This window comes from Melanerpes formicivorus, unplaced genomic scaffold (genome assembly GCF_026170545.1).
Source record: "Melanerpes formicivorus ecotype bairdi unplaced genomic scaffold, bMelFor1.0.p_v2 SCAF_97, whole genome shotgun sequence".
NCBI classification, from domain to species: Eukaryota; Metazoa; Chordata; class Aves; order Piciformes; family Picidae; genus Melanerpes; species Melanerpes formicivorus.
In genome coordinates, this window is record NW_027142449.1 from 847313 (window position 1) to 869928 (window position 22616).

A 22616-nucleotide genomic window follows, 5' to 3' on the forward strand; every position below is an offset into this window, starting at 1 on the left:
GTTGCTCACACTGAGATCTGCTTTGTGATACCACTTCTTTTTGGGGTTCCAAGTGCTAATTGACGGTGTTGTATTCTATGCCTACAACAGAGGTTGGTTTAATGGTGCTCTACGGTATGTTTCTTCTGGAACACCTCATCATGGTGTATGTGGAACCAAATGAGATGGACAGCCCTCTTTACCCACGGTCTCTGCTCTCGGTGAGCCCCTTGAGCATTACACATCTCGTAACCCTGATTAATCTTTACAGTTGAAAGTATTTGCACACTGTGCTATCTGAAGACAGGCAGGCTCTGCTGTTGGTAGTGTGTGTGCAGGGTATGTAAGCATGGTCTTTGCTTGTGAAGGTGACATGCATCAGGAAGAGTGTGACCAGCAGGACCAGGGTAGTGATTTTCCCCCTGTACTCAGCACTGGTGAGGCCACACCTGGAATACTGGACTCAGTTTGAGGTGCTGGAGCATGTCCGAAGAAGAGCAACAAAGCCGGTGAAGGGTCTAGAGCACAAGTCTTCTGAGGAGCAGCTTAGCCTGGGGAAAAAGAGGCTGAGGGGAGACCTTCTCACTCGCTACAGCTCCCTGAAAAGAGGTTGCAGCAGGGTGGGGGCAGGCTCTTCTCCCAAGTAACAGGACAAGAAACGGACTCAGGTGGCTTCAGGTTTACGTTGGGCTTTATAAAAAGTTTCATTACTGATCGCGTGGTCAAGTATTGGAACACGCTGCCCAGGGCAGTGCGGAGTCCCCATCCCAGGGCCGTTTAAGATGTGTAAATGTGGCACTTTGGGAGACAGTCTAGCGGTGGCCTGGTAACGACTCTGTTTATCTGTGAGTCGTGTAAGTCAGACGCCGCTCAGGCAAGCACACGGAAGCACAGCCCGTGCTTGCAGGACGACCGCCGAGGAGTACCAGCTCCCTTTATTCCTCATTCGCGCTTCAGCGCCGACTTTTAACGTCACTCCTCCTCCACACACAGAAACCCTCGGGGTTCAAAACAAGCTTCCTCCAGGTATTCCTGCCGGCCGACGCTGGCGGCACTAAAGGGGACAAGCCTGGGCCTGGAGCCGGGGATGGCGGTGGACCCGGCTGCGCTCGGCGCGGCGCTGGCGGGAGGCGGAGAAGCACATCCGTGAATCTTCCCGGGCTGCTGGCAGCCAATCCACGCCGCGCTGCCCGCCCCCATCACGGGCCCGCTCCCGCCAGGCATGCTGGGAGTCGTAGTTCCTTCCGCCCGGCTCCTGCTGGGCCCATGTTACGGTGCGCCACCGGAGGACTACAGCACCCAGACGGCTGGGGACCTCCGCTCGCCGTCCCACCGCGCTGTCGCCGTCAGTGCCTACGATCCCCAGCGCGCTCTGCGGCGCGGCGGCGGGGTTGGGGAAGGAGAATCCGGTCTGAGAGGGAGCGGGCCAGCGGGGCGCGGCTGCGCAGAGCGCGGCTTCCTGAGTGTCTGGTGGCGGCGGCCATTTTGTGGTGCTTCTTCCCTCTGCTGTTCGGGCTGCGGTGTCGGGACCTGGCGAGGGGACGAGACGGAGCGGGGGGAGCCGGGGCCCTCACCCTCACCTTCCCTTCGCCTCCCTGCGCGGCGGAGCCCCCCTCCGGCGCTGCCCCCGGGTGCAGCTGAGAGCGGCGCTCACCCACCATTATGGAAGACGACGGGCAGCCCAGGACCCTGTAAGTGGGGAGGGGGCCGCGGGGTTGCCGCGGGGCCGCGGCAGTGGAGAGGCTCTGGGGGTGGGGAGTGAGCCCCGGTGGGCCTGGGGCGGCGAAGGCCGGGCGGGCGGCGAGGCGAGGCGGGGAGCGGGATGCGCTCCCGGAGGCGTGCGTGGCCGGGCCGCGGTGGGGGGGGGGGAGAGGGGGGGCAGCGGGGCCGGGGGGGCGCGGAGGGCGAGAGGGTCCCGGGAGAGCGGGAGGACGTGGCGGGCGGGAGAGGAGCGCAGTGTGGCGGAGGGCAGAGCGTGTGCGGGAGGGATGGGGAGCGAGGTCTGGAGCTGGCCGTGGGGAGGGGGAGCGGGTGTCGGCCGGGGAGCGGAGGGAGGGGAGAGGAGACTGGGCAGCAAAGGAGAGCGCAGCTGCCGGCCGCGGAGACGGGGAGGGCGCAGGATTCGGGGGGAAACCGGAGCTGCCGCCGTCGTGGCGGCAAGGGGACTCGGGCTTTAAGTGGGTCTGTACCCAGTGCCTGGCGGGGTGTAGGTGGGGTCAAAGGCAGCCGGGCTGCCCGGCCCGCGGGCACAAGCCCCTCCCGGGGCCGGCGCCGAGCGGAGCTGGTCGGGTCGCCCGTCCTCGGATCCCCTTCGCAGCGGTCCCGGCAGTAGCAAAGTTCTTTGTGTTCTGCCTGCGGTGGGTGGGATGGGGAAAGCCGTAAACCACGACTTTGTAGCGGGCTGATAGGAGAAATTGCCTTTCCCTCCAGTATTTTACCGTGTGGTTCAATAGCAGCCTCCTGGGCCCTGGGAAAATAAATAACTGTATGTTGGCCGTGTCTCTCTAGGCAGTGTTTAATCACTTGGTGGCTGTCATCTGCTTTCTGATTTAAAATAAACGTTTGAGCTTTCTTGCTTGCTGTTGAGTTCAACTCTGTAGTATTGTTTTGATGGGTTTTCTTTGTCTTGTTGGGGGGGGGTGGGATGGAGGGGGAGATGTATGTATGGTTGGAAACACGTAACTCTGTTGTGGATTATTGTTAGTAGTGAATAGATTTTCAGTTTCCAGTTGCCAGAGGATGTTAGGTGCTGTATGAGCAGTTCAGGGTTCAGGCTGTCCATATAAGAAAGGCAGTCTCAAGGTTTAAGCTGTCCCTAGGAGAAACAAAGCTCAAGACTCTGCGAATGAAATCCTTGTCTCTTTAGGTTTTGGGACAGTAGCCTTCAGAAAGGCTTTCAAAGATGATTTGGATTGAAGGGCACTTTAAAGAAACTACTGAAACAAAGTAATGTATCTTGTGAGTTTGTTTCCACAACCAAAACGATGACTTGGCATTTAAAGCCTTTTGAGGCAGTTTCTGCTTTTCTCCTTCCTGTGCCTGCAAAAGTTCTTTCAGCTTGTTTGTGATGTAGTATAAGCACTTAGTACTTGTTCCCTGAGATGCATGGTTTAAAGAAGCATATCTTGAATGCTTTTTGTGTTGACTGCCTAAATGATGCGAGTTTGCTTGGCCCTGAGAGTGGACAAAGTTTTCAGAGTGTTGCTTTCAAATGAGAGAGGAGGGAAAAGGGCAAAGTTAACACTTGGGTTTATTTACAAGATTCCAATATTCCTCTTTTCCCCTATTGGCTCCTCTTATTAAAAAAAACCCAAATGCTATATCTGGGCTAAGTTTTCAGAAGTTCTTTTGTATCTGGGCTAAGTTTTCAGAAGTTCTTTTATAGCTAACAAATGTTGCTACTACCCAGGACTGAGTTCTTTGTACTAATGCAACCATAGGTCCTGACAAGATCCCTAGGTCCTGACAAGATCCCTAGGTCCTGACAAGATCCCTAGGTCCTGACAAGATCCCTAGGTCCTGACAAGATCCCTAGGTCCTGACAAGATCCCTAGGTCCTGACAGAAACAGAATCCTTACAGCTGCCCAGGGTGTTTTATTGCACATACGTGATGCTCTGTTTAATTTGTCAAGCTAATAAACAGCATGTACATTAATTTCCTAGTAGTTTTGTAGTAACTACAGTCACATAGGTTAACTTTCCTGTAATTATTTGTTTGTTTTTTTTCCATAGACACAGTTCTGCTCTAGCATTTCTCATATCTCACTCTTGTCCCTACTTTTATCTGAAATACTTTTGCATTTAGGATTGGGTGTTGTGCTTCAGAAGTTATTATCCTGGGAAATACTTTTCTTGTAGAGCAGTTCTAGTGAATTAAACTTGCTTCCCCCCCAAGAACAACTAATAATATTGTGAGTTGAACTCGTTGGAGTTGTTTGTTTGTTTCTTTTACAGGGTTGGGGGAAGTAGGTGACGAACAGTTTGTTTCGGGAGCTGTTTGACAACTCGCATAAGCAGTTGGTTGATAGTTTTGAGTGATACTTTATGAATGTCTGGAGTATTTAATTTATTCCTCAGGATAGAAAAACTAAACTTGCACATTAGAAAGGAATTTATTTATTTTTTTAACACTTGGAAGCATGTTTTTGCAAGTTATGTAAAGCTAAGCCTACCTAACCACCGTTCACCTAACATTTATGCCCATCCTGAATATCTTAGGAATAATAATTGTTTCCATTTGCAGTGCTTCCAGGGCTGTTAGGTTGTTTTCAGTCATGATAGGTCAGTCATGAACCTCTAAGAATTCAAAATATTTTCTGAGGCTTAATATAGAAAATCTACACCATTTGCTTGTTCATTTCTCACATTTCATAACTAGTAGGCCTGTATAGAAATATGAAGAAGAACATGCAGTATTTTCTGCCAAATTTTTTTTCCTTAGTCCTCTAAACAACTTGGAAATGTGAGAAAGGGGGGAGCCTTTTTGTAGGATTTGCAACAGCCCTCAAGTGAAATGTGGTGAGGGAAGCTCACAATGTATAATTTTTTAGCTGCTCCTAAAATGAGCTGTGGTCTCTCTTTTTATTTACACACTACTTGAAAGCTCTGTTTTCTGAGTACTGTCAGATCTCCTTCCATCACAAGCTGTATGAAAGTCTTCTTTCGACTTTAAAGTGGAAACTAAGCTCTCAGAAACCTAATGTGTTGCTAATGTTATCAGCTGTCACTGATAAGGGCGAGAAAGGTTCCACATTTGCATGTTCTTATTAATGGTTTTAGAAATCACTTAATGAGCAGTCACTGAACATCTACAAGTTGTTGTGTCACTAGCTTTGCTGTGTTATGTTCTTGGTGCCGTGGAATTTGTAACTGAAACAGCAGCTGGATGCTCTTCTACTTCCTTGCAGCTCTGTTGTAGTGGGATATTGTCTGCTAGTGGAGTCTATGGAGTGGATTTCTCTTGGCATCATTTTATTTCCAGTAGCTCCTAGTACTAGGCAGAGATGGTACTAGAATTTCTGTGGGCTTTTCACCACATCAGTTACCTTACTGCTTATCATACCCATTTAAAGATGGAATCTGCTGATTGTTGTGTGTTGTGCCTGTGAGTGTGAAAACATATTTACTATCTTTCCTCCAAATAGTATGTAGGGGAGTTTTGTGGATCCAAAAGTATTGGCTGTAAATATCCCTTTGTTTGCTGCCTGTCTAGGACACAATAAAAACCTGATTCACAAGATGATGATTTTTCTGGTCAAGCCAAATAGTTCAATTCTAAAACTCATTATTTGCCTCTTGTATTCTTTGGATAATTCCACAAGAGGTAGGGATTTCAGATGCAGTTTGTTGTTCATTGTGTTGTCAGCACCATTCACAGCTGCAATATATTGAAATGTATATCAGGAGGTAAATTTATATCTGGATATATATGGGTTGGGGGGGTTGTGTGCTTATTAATTGGTGGTTTAAGTGCTGCAGAGGGAACAAATACTGTTGCCTGCATGCAAGACGCCACTGCTTATACTTCCCAGTAACATTAAACAAGACAACAGCCTATAAAAGTATAGAATCAATAAGGTTGGAAGAGACCTCTAAGATCATCAAGTCCAACCTGTCAGCCAAGACCTCATGACTGCTAAACCATGGCATCAAGTGCCACGTCCAGTCCCCTCTTGAACACCTCCAGGGATGGTGACTCCGCCACCTCCCTGGGCAGCACATTCCAACAGCTAACAGCTCTCTCTGTGAAGAACTTTCTCCTCACCTTGAGCCTAAACTTCCCCTGGTGCAGCTTGAGACTGTGTCCTCTTGTTCTGTTGCTGGTAGTAAGTGCTGCTTCACTGGGGGGTTTATAATTTGTTTTAAAAGCCTGAATAATAGATCCTTAAGAACGCAACCAATCCAAAAGCTTGAAGTGCCATGCTCTAGCGTGTTAAAAGCCATATGTTTTCTTGAGGTGTCATTCTGCTTTTTTTGGTTTCATGAAGTGGAATGGAAAATACTGCTGCATTATGTTATACCATGTGTAGATTGAGTCAGAAAGGGGGAAATGGGGTGCACCTGTATAGGCTGGCCTTGTGTGGTGGGTGATTAGCATCAGCTAGGGAAAGTTTTGTGTTTCCAGCAAGGTCTCTGTTTCTAATGTGTTGCATCTATTTCTTTCCTTGGTGATACAGTATCCAAGTGTTGTACACTGAAGATGCTTTCTTGTATGAGGTTTTGAAGTCATCTTATAACTGTACTACAACCTACTTAAAGGAATGAAAGTAACCATCAAAGCTTAACAGTTAGTGTATTGTTTCAAATTTGTAGAAGTTTATGTTCCCATCTTTTACAAGCAGTTCAAAAGTTTGGGTCTCTGTGGATGTTGTCTTTGCTTCGTGAAGCTTTTTTGTGAAGTGTTCTCAGCATGTGCATTACTCAAGTTTCAGAGTGCTAGCAACTTGTGAGAGGTATTAATGTCTTCTGACTCTGGTAAGATTAAACATCAAGGCAGTATTTATGATACACATGTGGAGAATTAATGGGCTGTTAGGATTTCACATGCCCTTTGAATCCAGCAATTAGATGGTCCAGAATTGCACTGATTTTCCATGAAGAGGCAACCTGTTTCATAGCTGAAGTTTATGATGCAGTGTTCTTGCTCACAGCCATCCTGACAAAGACACAGTGGCACTGGAAAACCACCCAGTGTCTCTTCTAGCAGTCAGTGTGATTTATCTTTCCTTAATTGAGTAGACTAACAAGGAATGGTGCTTTTTTTTTTTGTTTGTTTTGGGTTTTAATTTTATTATCAGACCAAGAGGAATTCCTCAGGTTGTTTTTCAGAGTTCTTGCCTTTCCAAAATGCATATTAATACTGCATGGGAGAGGCTGAGATTTTGTTTTTCAGTGCTGGTAACTGTACTCCTTACTGTACCTGATTTTGCAGTAGCAGTAATACTAATGGGACTTCAGTGCATTTCAGTTCATGTCACTGCTGCTGTACAGGTCCTAATCTCAGTATACTGTTAAGGCATAGTGTTAACTACTAGTGTTCTACAACATGCAAAGGAAACAAGTACTAGTAGTAATAAGTTCCCAGCAGTACCAACACTTTTATGTGGAATATGCTGCCCAGGGAGGTGGTGGAGTCACCATCCCTGGAGGTGTTCAAGAGGGGACTGGACGTGGCACTTGGTGCCACGGTTTAGTCATGAGGTCTGTGGTGACAGGTTGGACTTGATGATCTTTGAGGTCTCTTCCAACCTTGGTGATTCTATGAACTTCTACTGGTAATGATATTTTCCATCTGATTTTAGTACTATCTGCAAAGGTTAATATTACCATTTAAAACTATTGGCGATTTAATCTTGGTGAATGATTAACAAAAACTTAGTTAAGGTTTCAGAGGGAAAGTGTGGATAAATGTTTAACTGCTGCGTTTCAGAACACAGAACTGAAAAGTCAATGCCACAGGCAGTTTGTCCTGTCAAGGGTCTAACACAGTTCTGCAGTTTTAACTTCTTCATTCATCTGCAGACTGTGTTATTATGAAGCAAGGATTGGTTCTGTTAATTCATGCATACTTAGGAAGAAAGTAGAGAGTATGTGAGGGCTCATAATGGCTCTTTCTCTATTCAGGTGATGTGATATAGAAGAAATTCACTCTGGCTGCTGCGTAGCGTTCTACTCCTGCCTGAGAAAGTGCAGAACTGTTGCAGTCACTGAAAGATTAACAACGTAGAAATCTGTTGATAGGCTGTGTGGTGTTCACATGAAAACAAGTAGTGTCCATTTTGGTGTTGCTGAAGCTGGATGAAAACCCAGTTGTCAAACAGAATTTCTTCAGAGTTTTTTAAAGGGATGCCTGTCAAGCGAAAGAAGAGTGCACTTGCCCCATTGTACTTAAAAGACCAAGAAATGCTAGTTCACGTTTATGCTCACTGCAGGGCATTAATAGCTCAGACTGACTTCAGTTTGCTCTGTTATGACATTCTGTAATAGGTCAGAGTGGAAGGAATAAAGTGTTTATTGTTTCAACAGCTAAATCACAAAAGTTCTGCTCCTGTTATCGCTTGCATTTGAATACTTTGTCTTGACAGGCTTACTTGTAAATATAATGAATGTCCCTGTGCTGATGACTTCTGAGTACTGTTGCTGTGACAAGCCTCTCTCTTAACTGATCCCTTTGTTTACAATTTGATTACAAATTAGTCACTTCTAGGAATTCAGTGTTGCGTGCATGACTTTCTCAGCCCTTTCTGTGGCCTGGTTTTGTTTCTTGCGAGTGTGAAGTGTGGAAGTATTTCTAAAACTCTGCTGTTGGATTTCTGACTGTCTGGGTAAATCTAGGACTACCTAAACCTGATAGGTATTTCTAAAACTTGGAATTATTTCTAAGGTTTTATAAATGTAAAAAAAATCTGGAAATGTGGGTGGTATTAAAATCACACTGCCCAAATTTGGGGGAGTTTTACAGAGGTGGTAGCTGTTGAGATTGGTGCTGTGTGGAGCATTGTTGTGGCATAATGCTGCTTAAGTTGCCTTGCTATTGCTGAGTGGACTGGTCTTCCAAGTTTTCAGGAAAACAGAAAAATTGAGTTGGTCTCTTGCAAGGCAGCACAATTGATGTTTGGGAGCTGCCAGTGAGCTAATAGGAGTTAGATGTGGATTCGTACACAGACTCAGAAGTACCCTTGATTAGCTGCTCAGTGGGAAGCTGTACTTAAAACATCTTTACCCAGTTAGTGGATTCTTCTACCCAACATTATCGAGCAATGCTTATTCCTGCTTTTGACATTTCTCCTCTAAAGAGATGATTGGCACTTGGTATTGGTGTCCAGTTCTACATTTCAGTCAACCTTCATGCTCTCACTTGTGCGGCCAACTTCATCATTTATAAACGCTGTAAATGCTGTGTTAAAACTGTATCATGAAATAATTTGTAAATACTGCCTTTAAGATACCTGGGGTATTTAAGGGGAGGTTCTTCATAGTCATTTAAGACTTCAAAAGTGTAACTTCATTTGAGAAAATGAAAAAAATCCTGGTTTAAAATGTTGGTTTTTTTGTTTCTTTGTGTAGCTATGTAGGAAACCTCTCCAGAGATGTGACTGAAGTTCTTATACTTCAGTTATTCAGCCAGATTGGACCATGCAAAAGCTGTAAAATGATAACAGAGGTAAGGCTTTTCACAATCAGGGGGGTAGCAAGTGTAATGTAAATTGGGATAAAGCTGTGCAAAAGGAATGGAGTTGGAGGCTTCTTTTGGCACTGCTGGTGGTGGGCTTCTTCCATTGATTCTGTGTGGCTTTGGGGGTAACTTTTTTCAGAGGAGACCTGTTGTTGTGTGCAGTCCTGTACTTTTGCCTGCAGCTCTGGCATACCTTTTAAAAGCTGATGACAAGATTCTACTTTGTTTAAAAGATTGTTAGCCCCTCTTTTAAGAACCAAGTTGTTCTGAGGATGAGTAACCTTACTGTTCCGAGTGTTATTCATGGCTATTTCATGCATTTTTCACTTTATTTCGACACGACCCTCAGTAATTCTTTTCCCCCTCAAATAATGATTCTTCACTATGGATGAAAAGTTAAAAAAGTGCTTCAAAACAAGTTTTGCTCTTCCTGAGCTGCTTCTGTGCCCCAATGCATATAACTGCTCTGCACATGTCTGGTTTTGAGAACGATTCCGTTCTTGAAACGAAGTGACAAAATTTCCCTAGTATTCGGGATAAGGTCTTTTGTACAAAGTCTTGGTAAGTATTAACACTTTCTTCTCTCTCTTGTGTACTTTGATACATTTAGGGTTCATAGCTGTTTCTGTGAGCTTCTTGACACATCCTAGGCAACTTCTCATTCTCTAATATTTTTCCTTCTGCATTTAGACCTGATAAACTTTGAGCAGAGTAATTGAAGTTTTGCTAGGTTTCATCTTTGGGTCTTCAACTCTGGTTTTCTGTATGCTCTTCCTACTGTTTACTACTTCTGCTTCATACTGAATTGTAATTGCAGATTTCCTGAGCACAGTCACATTATATTGTCAGGATTGTTAATGAAACTGTTAAGAAGCAAGTCTTGCCACTAGATTTCTTTCGGAACGCTCCTGTGGTCTTCTTTCAGTCTAGCACATGGCTTTTTGGTTTTTAGCTGCTTGTTATCTACCTGTTGCTTGTTTGGTCACTCATCTTTGCCTTGGTGAACTACCACATGGGGAAACTATTAGTTAAAACTTCCTAGTGAAGATGAGCTCTTAGGTTTGTTGGAGAAAGATTACTAACCAGAAGAATATCAAGAGTGCAGTTATTTTTCTCTGAAGAGACTTCTGTCACGCACAGGTACTGCTGCTCCAGCCTTTGGCTGACAGATACTAGCATCAGACTGAGTTCTTGAGAACCAGATGAGAGATTCCAGCAGTCACTTTATCCTGGTTTAGGTTTGTGGGTTTAAGATTTTATATAACCATAGGAATAACAAGTGAGACTATAGAATAAGTAGATAAACAAAAAGATACTTGCAGCTATATTCAGTCATACGGAAGTGAAGGCACTGGGCTGACTTTAGCACCTGTCAGCAAGCAGTCAGGAAGTGCATGTTGGATTCTAGACTGGAACTGGCCTGCAGCTACAGCAAGTGCTTTTGATGTCAAAGTACCTGTCCAGCCTTCTAATTGGCGTGTTGCAAGCTTTCCATAGGCACTGAGCTACATTTAAGTGGTTCTTCACCTCTCTGTTGTTGTTAGCACCATCAGTCAAGTTTATACCTGAATGCTTTCAAAACTTCTCTGGTAGCCCCCACTTGAGCCAGGTGTATGAACTGCTTGCTCAACTCTCTTTCATTTGCAGAAAATGTCAAGCAATTAGAGATCTCTAGTGTTTACTTGGGGTGCATAATACTCGGGGGGTGGTGTGATCAACATTTAGAGGTGTCTTGAACACCTAAAGGTCTGGGTGTCTGCAAAAGAGGCTCTGCTCAGGTTCACAAAAGTTCATACTGCTAAAGAAGACCTCTTCACAATCTAAAAGTAGAACTGCACTCCAGCTGAAGCACGAATCACACTAGATTTGCTGAGCCCTTATATGGGTTTCCAAACTTCGTTTTCCTTGTAGCAGGAAAATAGTACAGGAAGTTACTGTTTTGGGGCATCTGGGGTGAATGTGCTTTTAGAGCTCTTCATGGCTGTTGTTACTTAAACTCTTTCTTTATGGTCTGAGGTATATTTTTCTCTCATCTGTTCATTTGGCATCAGTTAGAGACACTTAATATTGACAATGTTTAGAAGGATGACTTCAGACTCTTTGATAATTGTAGATGTATGAAGGCCTTGTGATCAGTTCAGCTGTTTAGATCTTAACAGCTTCCCTTTTTCAGATGTAGACAGAGCAGAGTTTGAAGATGTATGACGCAGGTTTATGGGGCGGAAATGGAATTTCTGTGTGCATAAAAGCATGTATGAATTTTCAGAAGTGAAATAGTAAAACTGATAAAAACCTGCTCTTAACCTCTTGGAGCCACACTCTACCAAACACTGGGGGAAGCTGATATGCAAAAGCAGTTTCTTTGTCTGCTAGACCTTTCCCTATCTGTGCAAGAGACAGTTTTTCAGTTTAATACTAATGTTTGTCATCTTTTGGTTCATGTACATGCAGAGCAGTTAATGTAGATATTTTGGTGTAAACCCCTAGTTTTTACACTCATTACATTTTGTAGGCAGATAAATCCAGTGTTAAAGTTGACACTTTAATTATCATTTCCTCTTAACCAACTTCCCTGGAAACTTTCAGGTTCTTTGCACCACATAACTCTGGTTCATGTAATACTTCACAGAGCTTTGTTAGTATTTTTAAAGGTGATTGGATAGGCCATCCTCAGAACCAGCTTATATTCAAGAGGGAATGGAGTAACAATCAATTGATGATTAGTTTTTCCCTCTCAAACTGTATTGAGCAACTCTTACACTTAATTGCTTGGTATATAGTTTTCCACTTGAAACTGAGAATGTGCAACTTCTGGATAGCTGTCTGCCAGTGATTTTTCAGGCAAATAGAAGGAAAGGTTTCTTAAGTAGGAGGAGAGGACACTGGTGAGAATGTATCCTGAGAACAAACCCTTCAGGCTTTCGAGTGTGTATATATAATATGAGGCAGAAGACCTTTTTTGTGCTTTTCTCCATTCTTCACCTTTCCCCTCTCCTTCCATCCAGTCTGCAGATTGCCTTTCTACTAGTTGAATTATTTTTGGTTTAGTGAACTTAAAGCACGGAGCCCTCCTGCAAAGTCAGCTATACTTCACAGATCCCCAGACCTTTATTGAAAAAGGCCATCTGAATTCTTGCATTTAAGTGTAATGTCAAAGGCTATTTCATAAATCTGATGCAAATAATTCTTAAAGTTTCTAGCTATAAGTAATATATTTTCCTGGATTTTCTTCTCAGCAACCCGATAGCAGAAGGGTCAACTCTTCTGTTGGATTTTCTGTTTTGCAGCATACAAGCAATGACCCTTATTGCTTTGTGGAATTTTATGAACACAGAGATGCAGCTGCTGCATTAGCTGCTATGAATGGGAGAAAAATTTTGGGAAAGGTAAGTTGCTTGCTTTGTCATCTTAGATTTACGTTGTGTAGACTTGTGGGAAAGTGTTGCTAAAACTGGGGGACATTCATTTTGTTGAGGATGTTTGCCAGGGTTAAGTATTGGTAGAATAACTTTTAAGAACACTGATTAAAAGAAGTTAAGTCTTGTTTGGGAAATGTGTTGTCTGTGATGTCCACATGCTGGCAGTGTTTTCATGTTGAGTGATGATCCCTAAACATTGACAGTTGTAACCCACCCTTGAATGAACTTATAAAATGTAAGGCTTTTGTGGATTTATACTAAATCTTATACTTATTTTCAGGAGGTCAAAGTAAACTGGGCAACAACACCAAGTAGCCAGAAAAAAGATACATCCAGTAAGTAAAGTAATGCCACAGTATTACTTCTACACAAATCCTTCACAACGTGGTAATGATTTGTTATCAGTGCATCACAACGTAACTTTTCTCCTTCCCATCTTGTGTTTGATAGAAGTTTTGCAAACTAATTCTTCTGTTTCTGCTTTACCACTGGGGAAACTGGAGTGGACAGATTAAATTGCTGCTGCTCATCCAATGGAATCCTGGGGCGCTCCTGGTTCCCAGTGCTGTGTGCAGAGCATCACTTTTCTCAGGAGCTGGAATTTTAGATAGCAGTTAAATATTTGATTAGTAAATTATTTATTTTCAGATCACTTCCATGTGTTCGTTGGGGATTTAAGTCCAGAAATTACAACAGAAGACATCAAGTCAGCATTTGCTCCTTTCGGTAAAATATCGTAAGTATCAGCATAAACATTTCCAATATCAGTTAGAAATTAGGACATTGAATATGTGTTTCTGAATTGAAATGTTTATTTCTCACTGTTCTAGATCATTTCTCTGATGCTAATTTCTCTGTGTTGGGTGGGCAGTGACGAGGGGGGGTGGTTTGATCTCGGTATCTCTCGTGGTTGTAAATGCAGTAATGTAATTGTGCTCTGGTTTTGCTGAAAGCAATGTGCCTTTAACCTGATTTACATGCTAATGTCCTTCAACTTTTTATTGCAATTTACTTACTGTTCCTAAGTGTGACTTTGTTGTTCAGAATGTGTGCAGGGAGTAGTGACTTGAAAAGGGGTTTATGTTGCATCCTCTGTGTTTTCTATGCATTCATACTGTGTTTGATAAGCAGTATAGAAAACTGGGCACTTGGAATATGGTTTTATGAAGCTGTAGTTGAATGACTTGTGATTGTCTGGGGAAAAAGCTAATACTTAATGAGAATTAAATCTGCTTTTGGGGGTGAATTAAGATTTTAATGCTTAAAATGAAGGGTGGATTTACAACATGTGCACATTTCTGTCAGTTAAGAGAATGTTTCTTTAAACTTCTCATAGATAATTCAGGTGGCGCTAAATCACCTGGTGTTCAATCAAACGTATTTAACGTGACAAGAATCCTTAAGTGCTAAAGGTTATGTCCAAAAAAAAAACCAAACCAAAAAGTCTGTTAATGTTCTATGAGTTTATTATATTTATGGAAAAAAAAAAAATCTTTCAAAGTTGCACATGAAGGTTTTTGTACTACCTTACAGGAATATATTTCTAAGACAAAAAAAAATCTTTATTTTTCTCTTGTTCTGTACTCATATTTTTTTAAATGAATCATAAATCTTATTTCTTACCTCTGCTGTTTTGTTTACTTTGCTTTTTGTCTCTTAATGTGGTAAGTAGTACTGTTTTAAAAATCAATTTAAAGAGAATAATTCAGGTTGCTGTTTCTCGATCTATATTTATACCTGAGAACCTGCAGTTTTTCTAAAGTCCAAGTCACAATTAAAAGTAATAGCATTCTGGTTATTTTGCAGAATTGCTCATAAGAATGGACAGGATCTTGAAGGCTAACTGCAAGGAACTGTGCACACTGGAACTCAGTTGTAGATTTTTTCTCATTTCTATTTATTCTTATTATACATTATTTATATATACATATTTTAGTATTTACATTTTAACATTCTATATTCAGTGCAGTTCTATATTTCCAATCATTTTAACTTACTCACTAAAATTTCTGTGTAAATTTGTTGTTTTCGTACTGGTGTGCTTAGCATTGTTGTTAGTTTTATTCTCCTTTCTTAAATTTCTGAAAATGTCAATTTTTCAAAATTTACAGCTACCCAAACTCCAAAATGATGGTAGAGAATTGACCAAGAAAAATAAAGAAATCTGTTAACAGGCCATGTATGCCTTTTAATTCCTATTTTTTCCTCTTTTTCGATTTTTTTAATATTTCATATATTTTGTATCACTAGGCAGAAGACATTTAACTATTTAGAGAATGCATGGTAAATTAGATAGAATTGTTGCAGTAATTTATAGAACAGTAAACCTTAGAGGACCCTAGCCGATAGAATATTAGAGAAGGAAACTTTGTTTCTCTTATACTTCAAATCTGAACATTCTAGTTTTAGCCAGTATAGGTTATGTGGATAGGTTGCATGTTTATTACATGTTATTTTTTTTGTCCTACTGCTTTTTTCTAACAGGTAAAGAAGCGATAGGGAGAGTTCAGGAATGATTGTAGTTTGAGGGCTAACTGAATTTATAAGAGAAAATTATGCTCACAATACAGTGTGTGTGGTTCCTTTTAGTTTTTATTTTGCAGGTTACTTATATTGCCCTCATATAGCTGTGCTTCTTTTCACAGGGATGCACGGGTAGTTAAAGATATGGCAACTGGAAAGTCAAAAGGCTATGGTTTTGTATCTTTTTATAACAAACTGGTGAGTAATTGCAACGTAGAGTTAAAATAATTGCCTATTTTCCACTTTAGTTTTGCTCACTATGTATCCGACTTTCCCAGGGGAAATGAAGTGGCTTGCATGGGACATACTTACTTCAGTCAGAAGCTGCCATTATTTATGGTTAAGGGTTGAAATGCTTCAGATTTCAGCAGTGTGGTGAGACTATTGTGAAAGAAGCTGGTTTGGGTGGGTTAGGATGGCTCAGGTTGGTCTTTGGATCCATCTCTCCTACAGCGAGTTGGGTTCTGGTCCAATCAGTAGCGCTTTGGGTCTCTTAGCTGCAGCATTGCAGCAGGCCCTGTGTGAAGATAGGAGCCCCTGCTGAATGATGTCCTGCAGTCTTCAGTCTGAAGGAGTCAGTGTGACACCATGCAGCTCTATTTGGTGTGTGCCAGATTCAGGTTCATACCGAAGCTCAGTCTTCCTAGGACCTAATGCAGCCAAGTGTGTCATATGCTGTAGTGTGGCTGGATTCATTTGCTTGAGCTCCACATCTCAGTAAAGCTCCTGGTTGGTCCTTTGCTTGAGTTGTTAGAATGTTTTGAAATCCAAGATGGTTCTTTGTAGTGAGTAATTAATTTGCAGCTAAGAATGTACTTAGAAAGCATTTTGCTTATGCATATTGTAAAGGTAAAGGTTCTTGGTTTGGTGTTGGATGGCGGTACATAACAAGTAAAGTTATGGATGCATGGGAAAAAGGGTTTCCAACGGGCAACTGGAGCCCCTTCTGATGTAGCTTTGTAGAATATAGGCAGTATAAAAATGGCTGATAAAAACAGTGCTATGCCTTGCCATTTATAGCAATGCAATTATTGACTCAACAAATTTAGAAGTTAAATGCTTGACAGTGTAAGAAGTCTGTGAAAATTATTTGGAAAATCAATCTGTATATGTTTAGAAGAACATTTAGGACAATGTGGGGAAACCAAACCATTTTCCTTAAATAATCTGTGTAGGAAACAGGCAGAGTTAAGGATTTTAGGCATATAAGTTTGTGTGGTCACATGTCCTACATGTCAAGACTTCTTTTTTTTCCCCCTCTGCCTTCTGTAACAGTTATCTGGAGCTGAACCCAAATTCCAACTTGTTCTACTGATTTCTTTCCTTTGTGTTTGCAAATGCATTAAGATATTACAATGGAATGCCTTGATTTGGTTTATTTTCCCACTTGGAGTTCATTTCTTTTGCATGTGTCACAGATGCAGTGGACAGGAGGAATAGAGGTCTTGTTTCCTTCTACACCTCTTCCATTGTAATACTCTCATGTTTGGTTTCTGTGACTGTAGGGGGAAATGTTGTAACAGACATATGGAGCACAACTTACTGGTTTCTTTTAAGACTGAGTCATAAAACCTCCAGCTTTAAAATTTGTATTTGCTCTGCAAAATTAATGGATGGATTTTAAATGTGATACTAACAAATGATTCTAAAATCTAGGTCTGTATTGTTCACTGAAACAGCAGCTGCAGCTATAGTGTTATGGCATAACCATCCTATGCTGGTGGTTTAAGGCCTATTTTTCAGAGTTTGTCCTGCTAGACTTGGGGCAGAGGCATTTCTTCCCAGCCCTTAGGTACTCCAGCCTGAGGTCTTAGTGCACACCACAGTTACAAGACAATTAAACTCCTACATTGAAGTAGAACAGTTACGGCATGGACTCCATTTTTGTCACAGCTAGGATGCTCAGGACTGGCAGCAGGATTCACTAGAGCTGGTTTCCTTTCCTAGTCAGTTTGTAACTTAAGCATTGTATTTTGGGAGCAAGGGTGATTTAGTAAGTTGGGAAATTTTATTGTCTGGTGGTTTGGGTTTTGTCTTTTAAGTTTTTTTTTCTTATTGGTCATCTTATGATTTCTTTGTTTATGCATTGTCTTCAAAATGAACACTGTGTAATTAGAACTTAGAATCGAGGTCACAAGTGATGAGTTTGAGACAAGTCTGTAATAGCTGGAAGCCTTCAGTGTGAGGCAGGACAGCGCTACTGCTTGCCTTTGACTTGTTCCCTATGTTCTTCTTGGTGTTTTCTATCTTCAGCTTTCTGCTCTTGGAAAAGCATTTCAAACATGAGTACTATTTGCTCTGCTGCTCTTCTTTCTAAGAATTGGGGAAAAATTGTTTCTTGCAGCTCATTAGCAAACCTACCCCTTGCTTAATAGGTATTTCTGCTTATAGTGTGAACTTAAAGATTGTCTTCTAATTCATGCTCAAGATAAGAAGCCGTGTGGGCCATGGACTCGTGTGTGTGTGTGTTCCTAATGACTGTCATACCTAGAGAACTTACAAAACAGTCAATGCTCAGATCTGTATTATGCTTCCAGATGGCAGAAGAGACAGAGGGTTGTGCCAATGATAAATAAAAGGGAATTTGCATGCTCAGTCTATTTGTATTTCAGCATTAGAGTTTCTTGGAAACTACCACTCAGCCTTTCTGGAACTGTCAGTGTTTCTACCTAAACATGGCGTATTGTCTTGAGCAATTCCATCTAGCATCTCTACAACCTTTGTGATTTTTTGGGCAGCCTTCAGATATTCTAACATAGCTGCTGGTTCTGTAAAGGTAGTGTGTGTGTGTGTGTGTGTGTATATGACTGTAGTTAGCTTCTGACTTGTGTAAACAAGAGAGGTGGGAGGAAGGTTTTACCATATCACTTGTGAGGGTCTTCTCTGTACCTGATGGGCTTCAAGTTATTTCATTGTTGCCTGTTTGCATTGGTTGTTTGCAATTTCATGCACTTTTTAATACTGTTGCCCGTTCTGTCAACAGAATTCAATGACCACCAAGTTTTTCTTAGATGTAGACTTGCACATGCTTCTTTTTGAAAGTGTTCTGATGCTTATTTTGATCTCTCTAGGATGCAGAAAATGCTATTGTACACATGGGAGGCCAGTGGTTGGGCGGCCGTCAGATCAGAACTAACTGGGCAACGCGGAAACCACCAGCCCCCAAAAGTACACAAGAAAGTAAGACCTTCATGCCATGCTGTTTGCTCTCTTGCACTGCACTGTTCAGTGGAGGAATAAAACATAGTCTTGCCAAAGTCATGCCACTCTAATTACCTGTCTAGCTTGACTTCCAGATCTTAAGGTATAGATTTTTTTTGTTGTTATATCAACGTAGTGCTGGCATTACTGCTCTGTCATAGAACATTGAATGTGTGTGTTAAATGTGTAATCATAACCTGTGGGTGAGGTAAGTATCTTCTGGGACTCTGGTTGCTGTTGACCTACTGCTTAAAAAAAGCCTTCTCTCTTTATAGATAATACAAAACAATTGAGATTTGAAGATGTAGTAAATCAGTCAAGTCCAAAAAACTGTACTGTGTACTGTGGAGGAATTGCATCAGGGCTAACAGGTAGGAGTTGGTTTTACTGCTTTTTTTTCCCATTACGGAAGCTTTTTTTGGACACAAAGATGGTTGCTAATTCAAAACCATTGTATGTTGTAGATCAACTTATGAGACAGACTTTTTCACCATTTGGACAGATTATGGAAATCAGAGTGTTCCCAGAAAAAGGTTACTCATTTGTCAGGTATGGAGAGAGGAGAACAAGGTCTGGTTTTATTCGTGTAGTAATGTTTCACCTTCTTGTAACTTCCCTGGACACACTAAAAGCTGTCACCATATGTCGATGGTAAAATTACAAATTTCTGAAAGGGGCTACCAGTCCTTTTACCTGAGGATCTGAGTATCTGTGAAAGCAGATGGTTTACTCTGGATTTGCTGTCTGTCTGGAGACTCTGGTATTTGCAATGTGGGGAAAGTACTCTAAAGCATAACATCACATCAGTTTGTTTTTTCATTCTTTAGATTTTCAACCCATGAAAGCGCAGCGCATGCTATTGTTTCAGTTAATGGAACCACGATTGAAGGACATGTTGTTAAATGTTATTGGGGTAAAGAATCCCCTGATATGACTAAAAACTTCCAACAGGTAACTGCATTTAAACCTTTTCATTGTATTGCAGTTGTGTCCATGTCTGTGCTACCTTCCCAGTTGTAACAGCTGAGTTCTGTGGTAGAGTTCTTCTGAAATTCCATGTTCTGTCTCAGTTATGTTCCAGCTGTTCATCAAATTGGGCTAATGATTTTGATGAAATATCAATCTTTCTGTCTTCTGGATATGATTCAAGATAGGGAGAAACTTGGAGGTAATTCTTATTATTGCTACTTCACTAGCTGCAGCCTAGGTGACTGTCCAACCAAATGTCCTTCAGTGTTTCAGCGCACGCAAACACATTTTTCAGTACAGGGATCTAATTAAGTCACCGTGATGTCTTGCTTTTCTGATCTTATTACTGCTCATTTTAGCCTTGTGATTGATATAGCTGAAGTTTTTGCCTTCAGCAGCACAAAAGGTACATAATTCATCTTCATGACCTGAAGCCGCATGAATTGTTCTCTCCTTAGGTGGATTACAGTCAGTGGGGGCAATGGAGCCAAGTATATGGAAATCCACAACAGTATGGGCAATATATGGCGAATGGGTGGCAAGTACCATCATATGGAATGTATGGCCAGGCATGGAATCAACAGGGTTTTGGAGTAGAGTAAGTAATTGGATTGAATTATCTTTTTAATTTATTACTTCATTATTTTTGTTTTAAAGAATATTCCAAGTGTGTGAGTTTGATTTGGTGCAAGGCTCATACAAGGTTTCAAGCCTTAGGTGGACTCCTATGTGCTTAAAACCTTGTTTAATAATTTCCATGGACCAAATAATGGGGCGAATCTCTCTGCCTTGTACTCCCATCACATGTTTTATGTGTGTGGGTGTCTTGAGACTGAAGACCTCCTTGGCACAAAGACCTCCTTCTATGGTAGAGTTTTTTGGGTGGTATAAAGAAACTTTCTGGATTCTGACTTGAGGTGCTGAATACTTGGAGAGTCTGAGTCCAGCTATTTGCCTAAAGGGTTTCTAGCTCCAGAGAGACGTGGTTATGTACTGAGTGTTTTAACTTGGGGCAGTTTCAGTGTTCGGGTGGGCTTTTAATACTTGATCTCTTCAAGACTGAACTCTTCACAGCTTTTTCTTTTAACATACTTTTAAAAATAACTTCTTTGTTTACGTAGTTCTTCATTATCTCTTGCCAATTAAACATATTAAGCCCTGATAAACCTATCACTGGTATTCATGCCAATCAGGCGTTGGGGAATTTTGTGCATTTCTGCATCACTGATGTTGACGTACAGCCACCTGCGTATGTACATGCCTTTGGAGGCGGTTGTCCCATGCTACTAGTACCTGAGGTTTGTGGGGCTTCTTTTTTTATCCCTTTGTTCTTAAAAAGCTTTAGGATGTTTTCAAGAACCAGATGTTGTAGCACTTAATCTGAATTAATGATTAAAAAGAGAAAGCAGTTGTTCTATTTTGGTCTGAATAGTAGCGTAAGAAGTATGTTTTTATGTTCTCTTCTTCTTTTTGTTTTTTCTCTTTAAGTCTGTTGTCCTGTAAATAACTTGACTAGCTTGCATGATTGGTTGTGGTTTTTTTTCTCATCTTTTCCCTTTTTTTCTTTTTTTTTCCTAACCATCCTGTTTCTTTTTAAGCCAATCTCCATCTGCCGCCTGGATGGGTGGATTTGGTGCTCAACCTGCCCAGGGACAAGGTGCTCCTGTAATACCTAACCAAGCTGGATATGGTATGGCAAGCTACCAAACGCAGTGAGCTGGGACTCTGTTTAAAAAGTGTGTATTTCATGATAGGCTGCAGTTTCCAGTGACATTCTGAAGACTGGAATGTAGACAATGGAGAGGAGAGAGGGGAGAGAAAAAAAGAAAAAAAAAAAAAAGAAAATATTTATTTTAAAAATGGAAATGTTTGGAACCTTTAGCACAGCTTTGCTTTGGTGAAGGACACAAATGTCTTCTAGTTCTGCCTTTTTAAGTTTTTGTTCATGATGGATATGAACATGTTTTTCTTTGTGTACAAAAATGAAAAATAAAGTCAATAAAGACAATTCTGACTACAAATTTTGATATAGAAGGAGAAATGGCTAATGAATTTGATCTCTAGGTTACCATTCCATTCTATTTTCTTTCGTTTGGTCTGTCCTCAGTGTTTTATATCACTGTGCTTTTTAAGGGCAATGACGTTGAACAGCAGCGAGTTGCTTTTAGTCGGACACACATCCTGAAATAAACTGTGGACCAATCAGTACAACCCTGCTAGACAGTATTGGTTTTTCAAGGAGCCCGTGGGCATAGCTGAGAAAAGTATCTCTAGGTCTTGGAATAATTTTTTTAAAATAAAAAGTTTTAATTTTTCTACATGCATAAAGGAAACTGATACAAAGAGCAGTTCGGTCTACAATGGAGAACAGTACTGTCTGAGGAGCTTCACCTGACTTTCACTGTCCACGTTCAGGCGCACACTGAAACTTTTCAGAGCTGGTTTGCTTCTTAAGACTGTAGTCATTTTGCATTTTAATTTTGAGGAGTAAAAAAAAAAACCACAAAAAACCCAAGAAAAAAACCCAAATGTTTGGGGTTTGTTTGGTTTTTTTTGTTTGCTTGCAAGTTTGCTGTTTGTATTGAAATCAGACAGCCGTACTTGCGCTTTTACATGAAGTTTGAAGGCTACACGTTGTAAATACTTCATAATTGCAGTGTTCCAAAAGCATGCTCAAACCTAGAAGTAGCAATGTAATTATTCAAAGTAATACTTAAATACGCTCTACTGCTTTGAACGCAGTAGACTGACAAGAATGTGCAAGACTGACATTTCCAAAGTTGGCTATGATGTAAAGTCACATAAAGAACTATAACAAAGAGCCTTAATTTTAATTTCATAAATCTTTAATGCATCACCTTTTTTTGTCATTAGAAATACAAATTATTCTTCTTCTTTTGTTGTTGTTTTTCCTTTACATTATTTGGTATGTAAATACCTTGGTTAACAACCTTGTAAACCTATTTCAAGGTTATTATAAGTTGTATAGTATCTTGAGTGTTTTGGAAAACCTTGATGTTTTTTAAGTCTAGAAATATTTTGCCCAAGAATTTTTTAACAAGATTGTTGAAAACATCTTATTTTAGAGACTATTCAATGTGCCATTTGGTAAATGGAGATGCAGTTGAAACAGTACACGGAGTTGTGACTTATTTTCAATTAAAAGTTTTTTGTCTTTCCTGGGTGGTTTGCATGTGATGAACCTGTACAGAGGCTGGGTTGTTTGTGTACTGAGTGTGTAAATGGATAAATCATGAAGCTGTTTAAATGGTATACTTGGGTTACTTCTGAATTATTTTATGGATACATTGATATAAACTGCCTCAATAAATTTGAAGTTGAAAATGAA

At 41.2% G+C, this 22616-nt stretch overlaps 1 protein-coding gene across 4 annotated transcripts; it reads left to right on the plus strand.

The window, feature by feature from the left end:
• Nucleotides 1–1449: 1449 nt before the first annotated feature.
• On the plus strand, nt 1450–22616 carry TIAL1 (TIA1 cytotoxic granule associated RNA binding protein like 1). 4 transcript variants are annotated; one of them, XM_068166107.1, is made up of 13 exons: nt 1450–1670; nt 9047–9143; nt 12392–12541; nt 12855–12909; nt 13223–13310; nt 15220–15295; nt 18169–18277; nt 18574–18669; nt 18763–18847; nt 19126–19249; nt 19726–19865; nt 20461–20565; nt 20866–20952. In XM_068166107.1, exons 1-12 carry the CDS (start codon nt 1642–1644, stop codon nt 20555–20557), a joined length of 1146 nt encoding a protein of 381 aa, XP_068022208.1. In that variant the 5' UTR covers nt 1450–1641; the 3' UTR covers nt 20558–20565; nt 20866–20952. The 4 variants fall into 4 exon arrangements, with proteins under 4 accessions (XP_068022208.1, XP_068022207.1, XP_068022209.1 ...); XM_068166106.1 differs by lacking the exon at nt 20461–20565 and having other exon boundaries at nt 1454–1670; nt 20866–22616; XM_068166108.1 differs by lacking the exon at nt 20461–20565 and having other exon boundaries at nt 1456–1670; nt 12443–12541; nt 20866–22616.

Excerpts from the sequence above, each read along its gene's own strand:
- TIAL1 (XM_068166106.1), top strand. The coding sequence starts at position 1,642 with ATGGAAGACGACGGGCAGCCCAGGACCCT. Across the intron at positions 12,542-12,854 it reads GGAGAAAAATTTTGGGAAAG|GAGGTCAAAGTAAACTGGGC; the intron begins GTAAGTTGCTTG and ends ACTTATTTTCAG. Across the intron at positions 15,296-18,168 it reads TATCTTTTTATAACAAACTG|GATGCAGAAAATGCTATTGT; the intron begins GTGAGTAATTGC and ends TGATCTCTCTAG.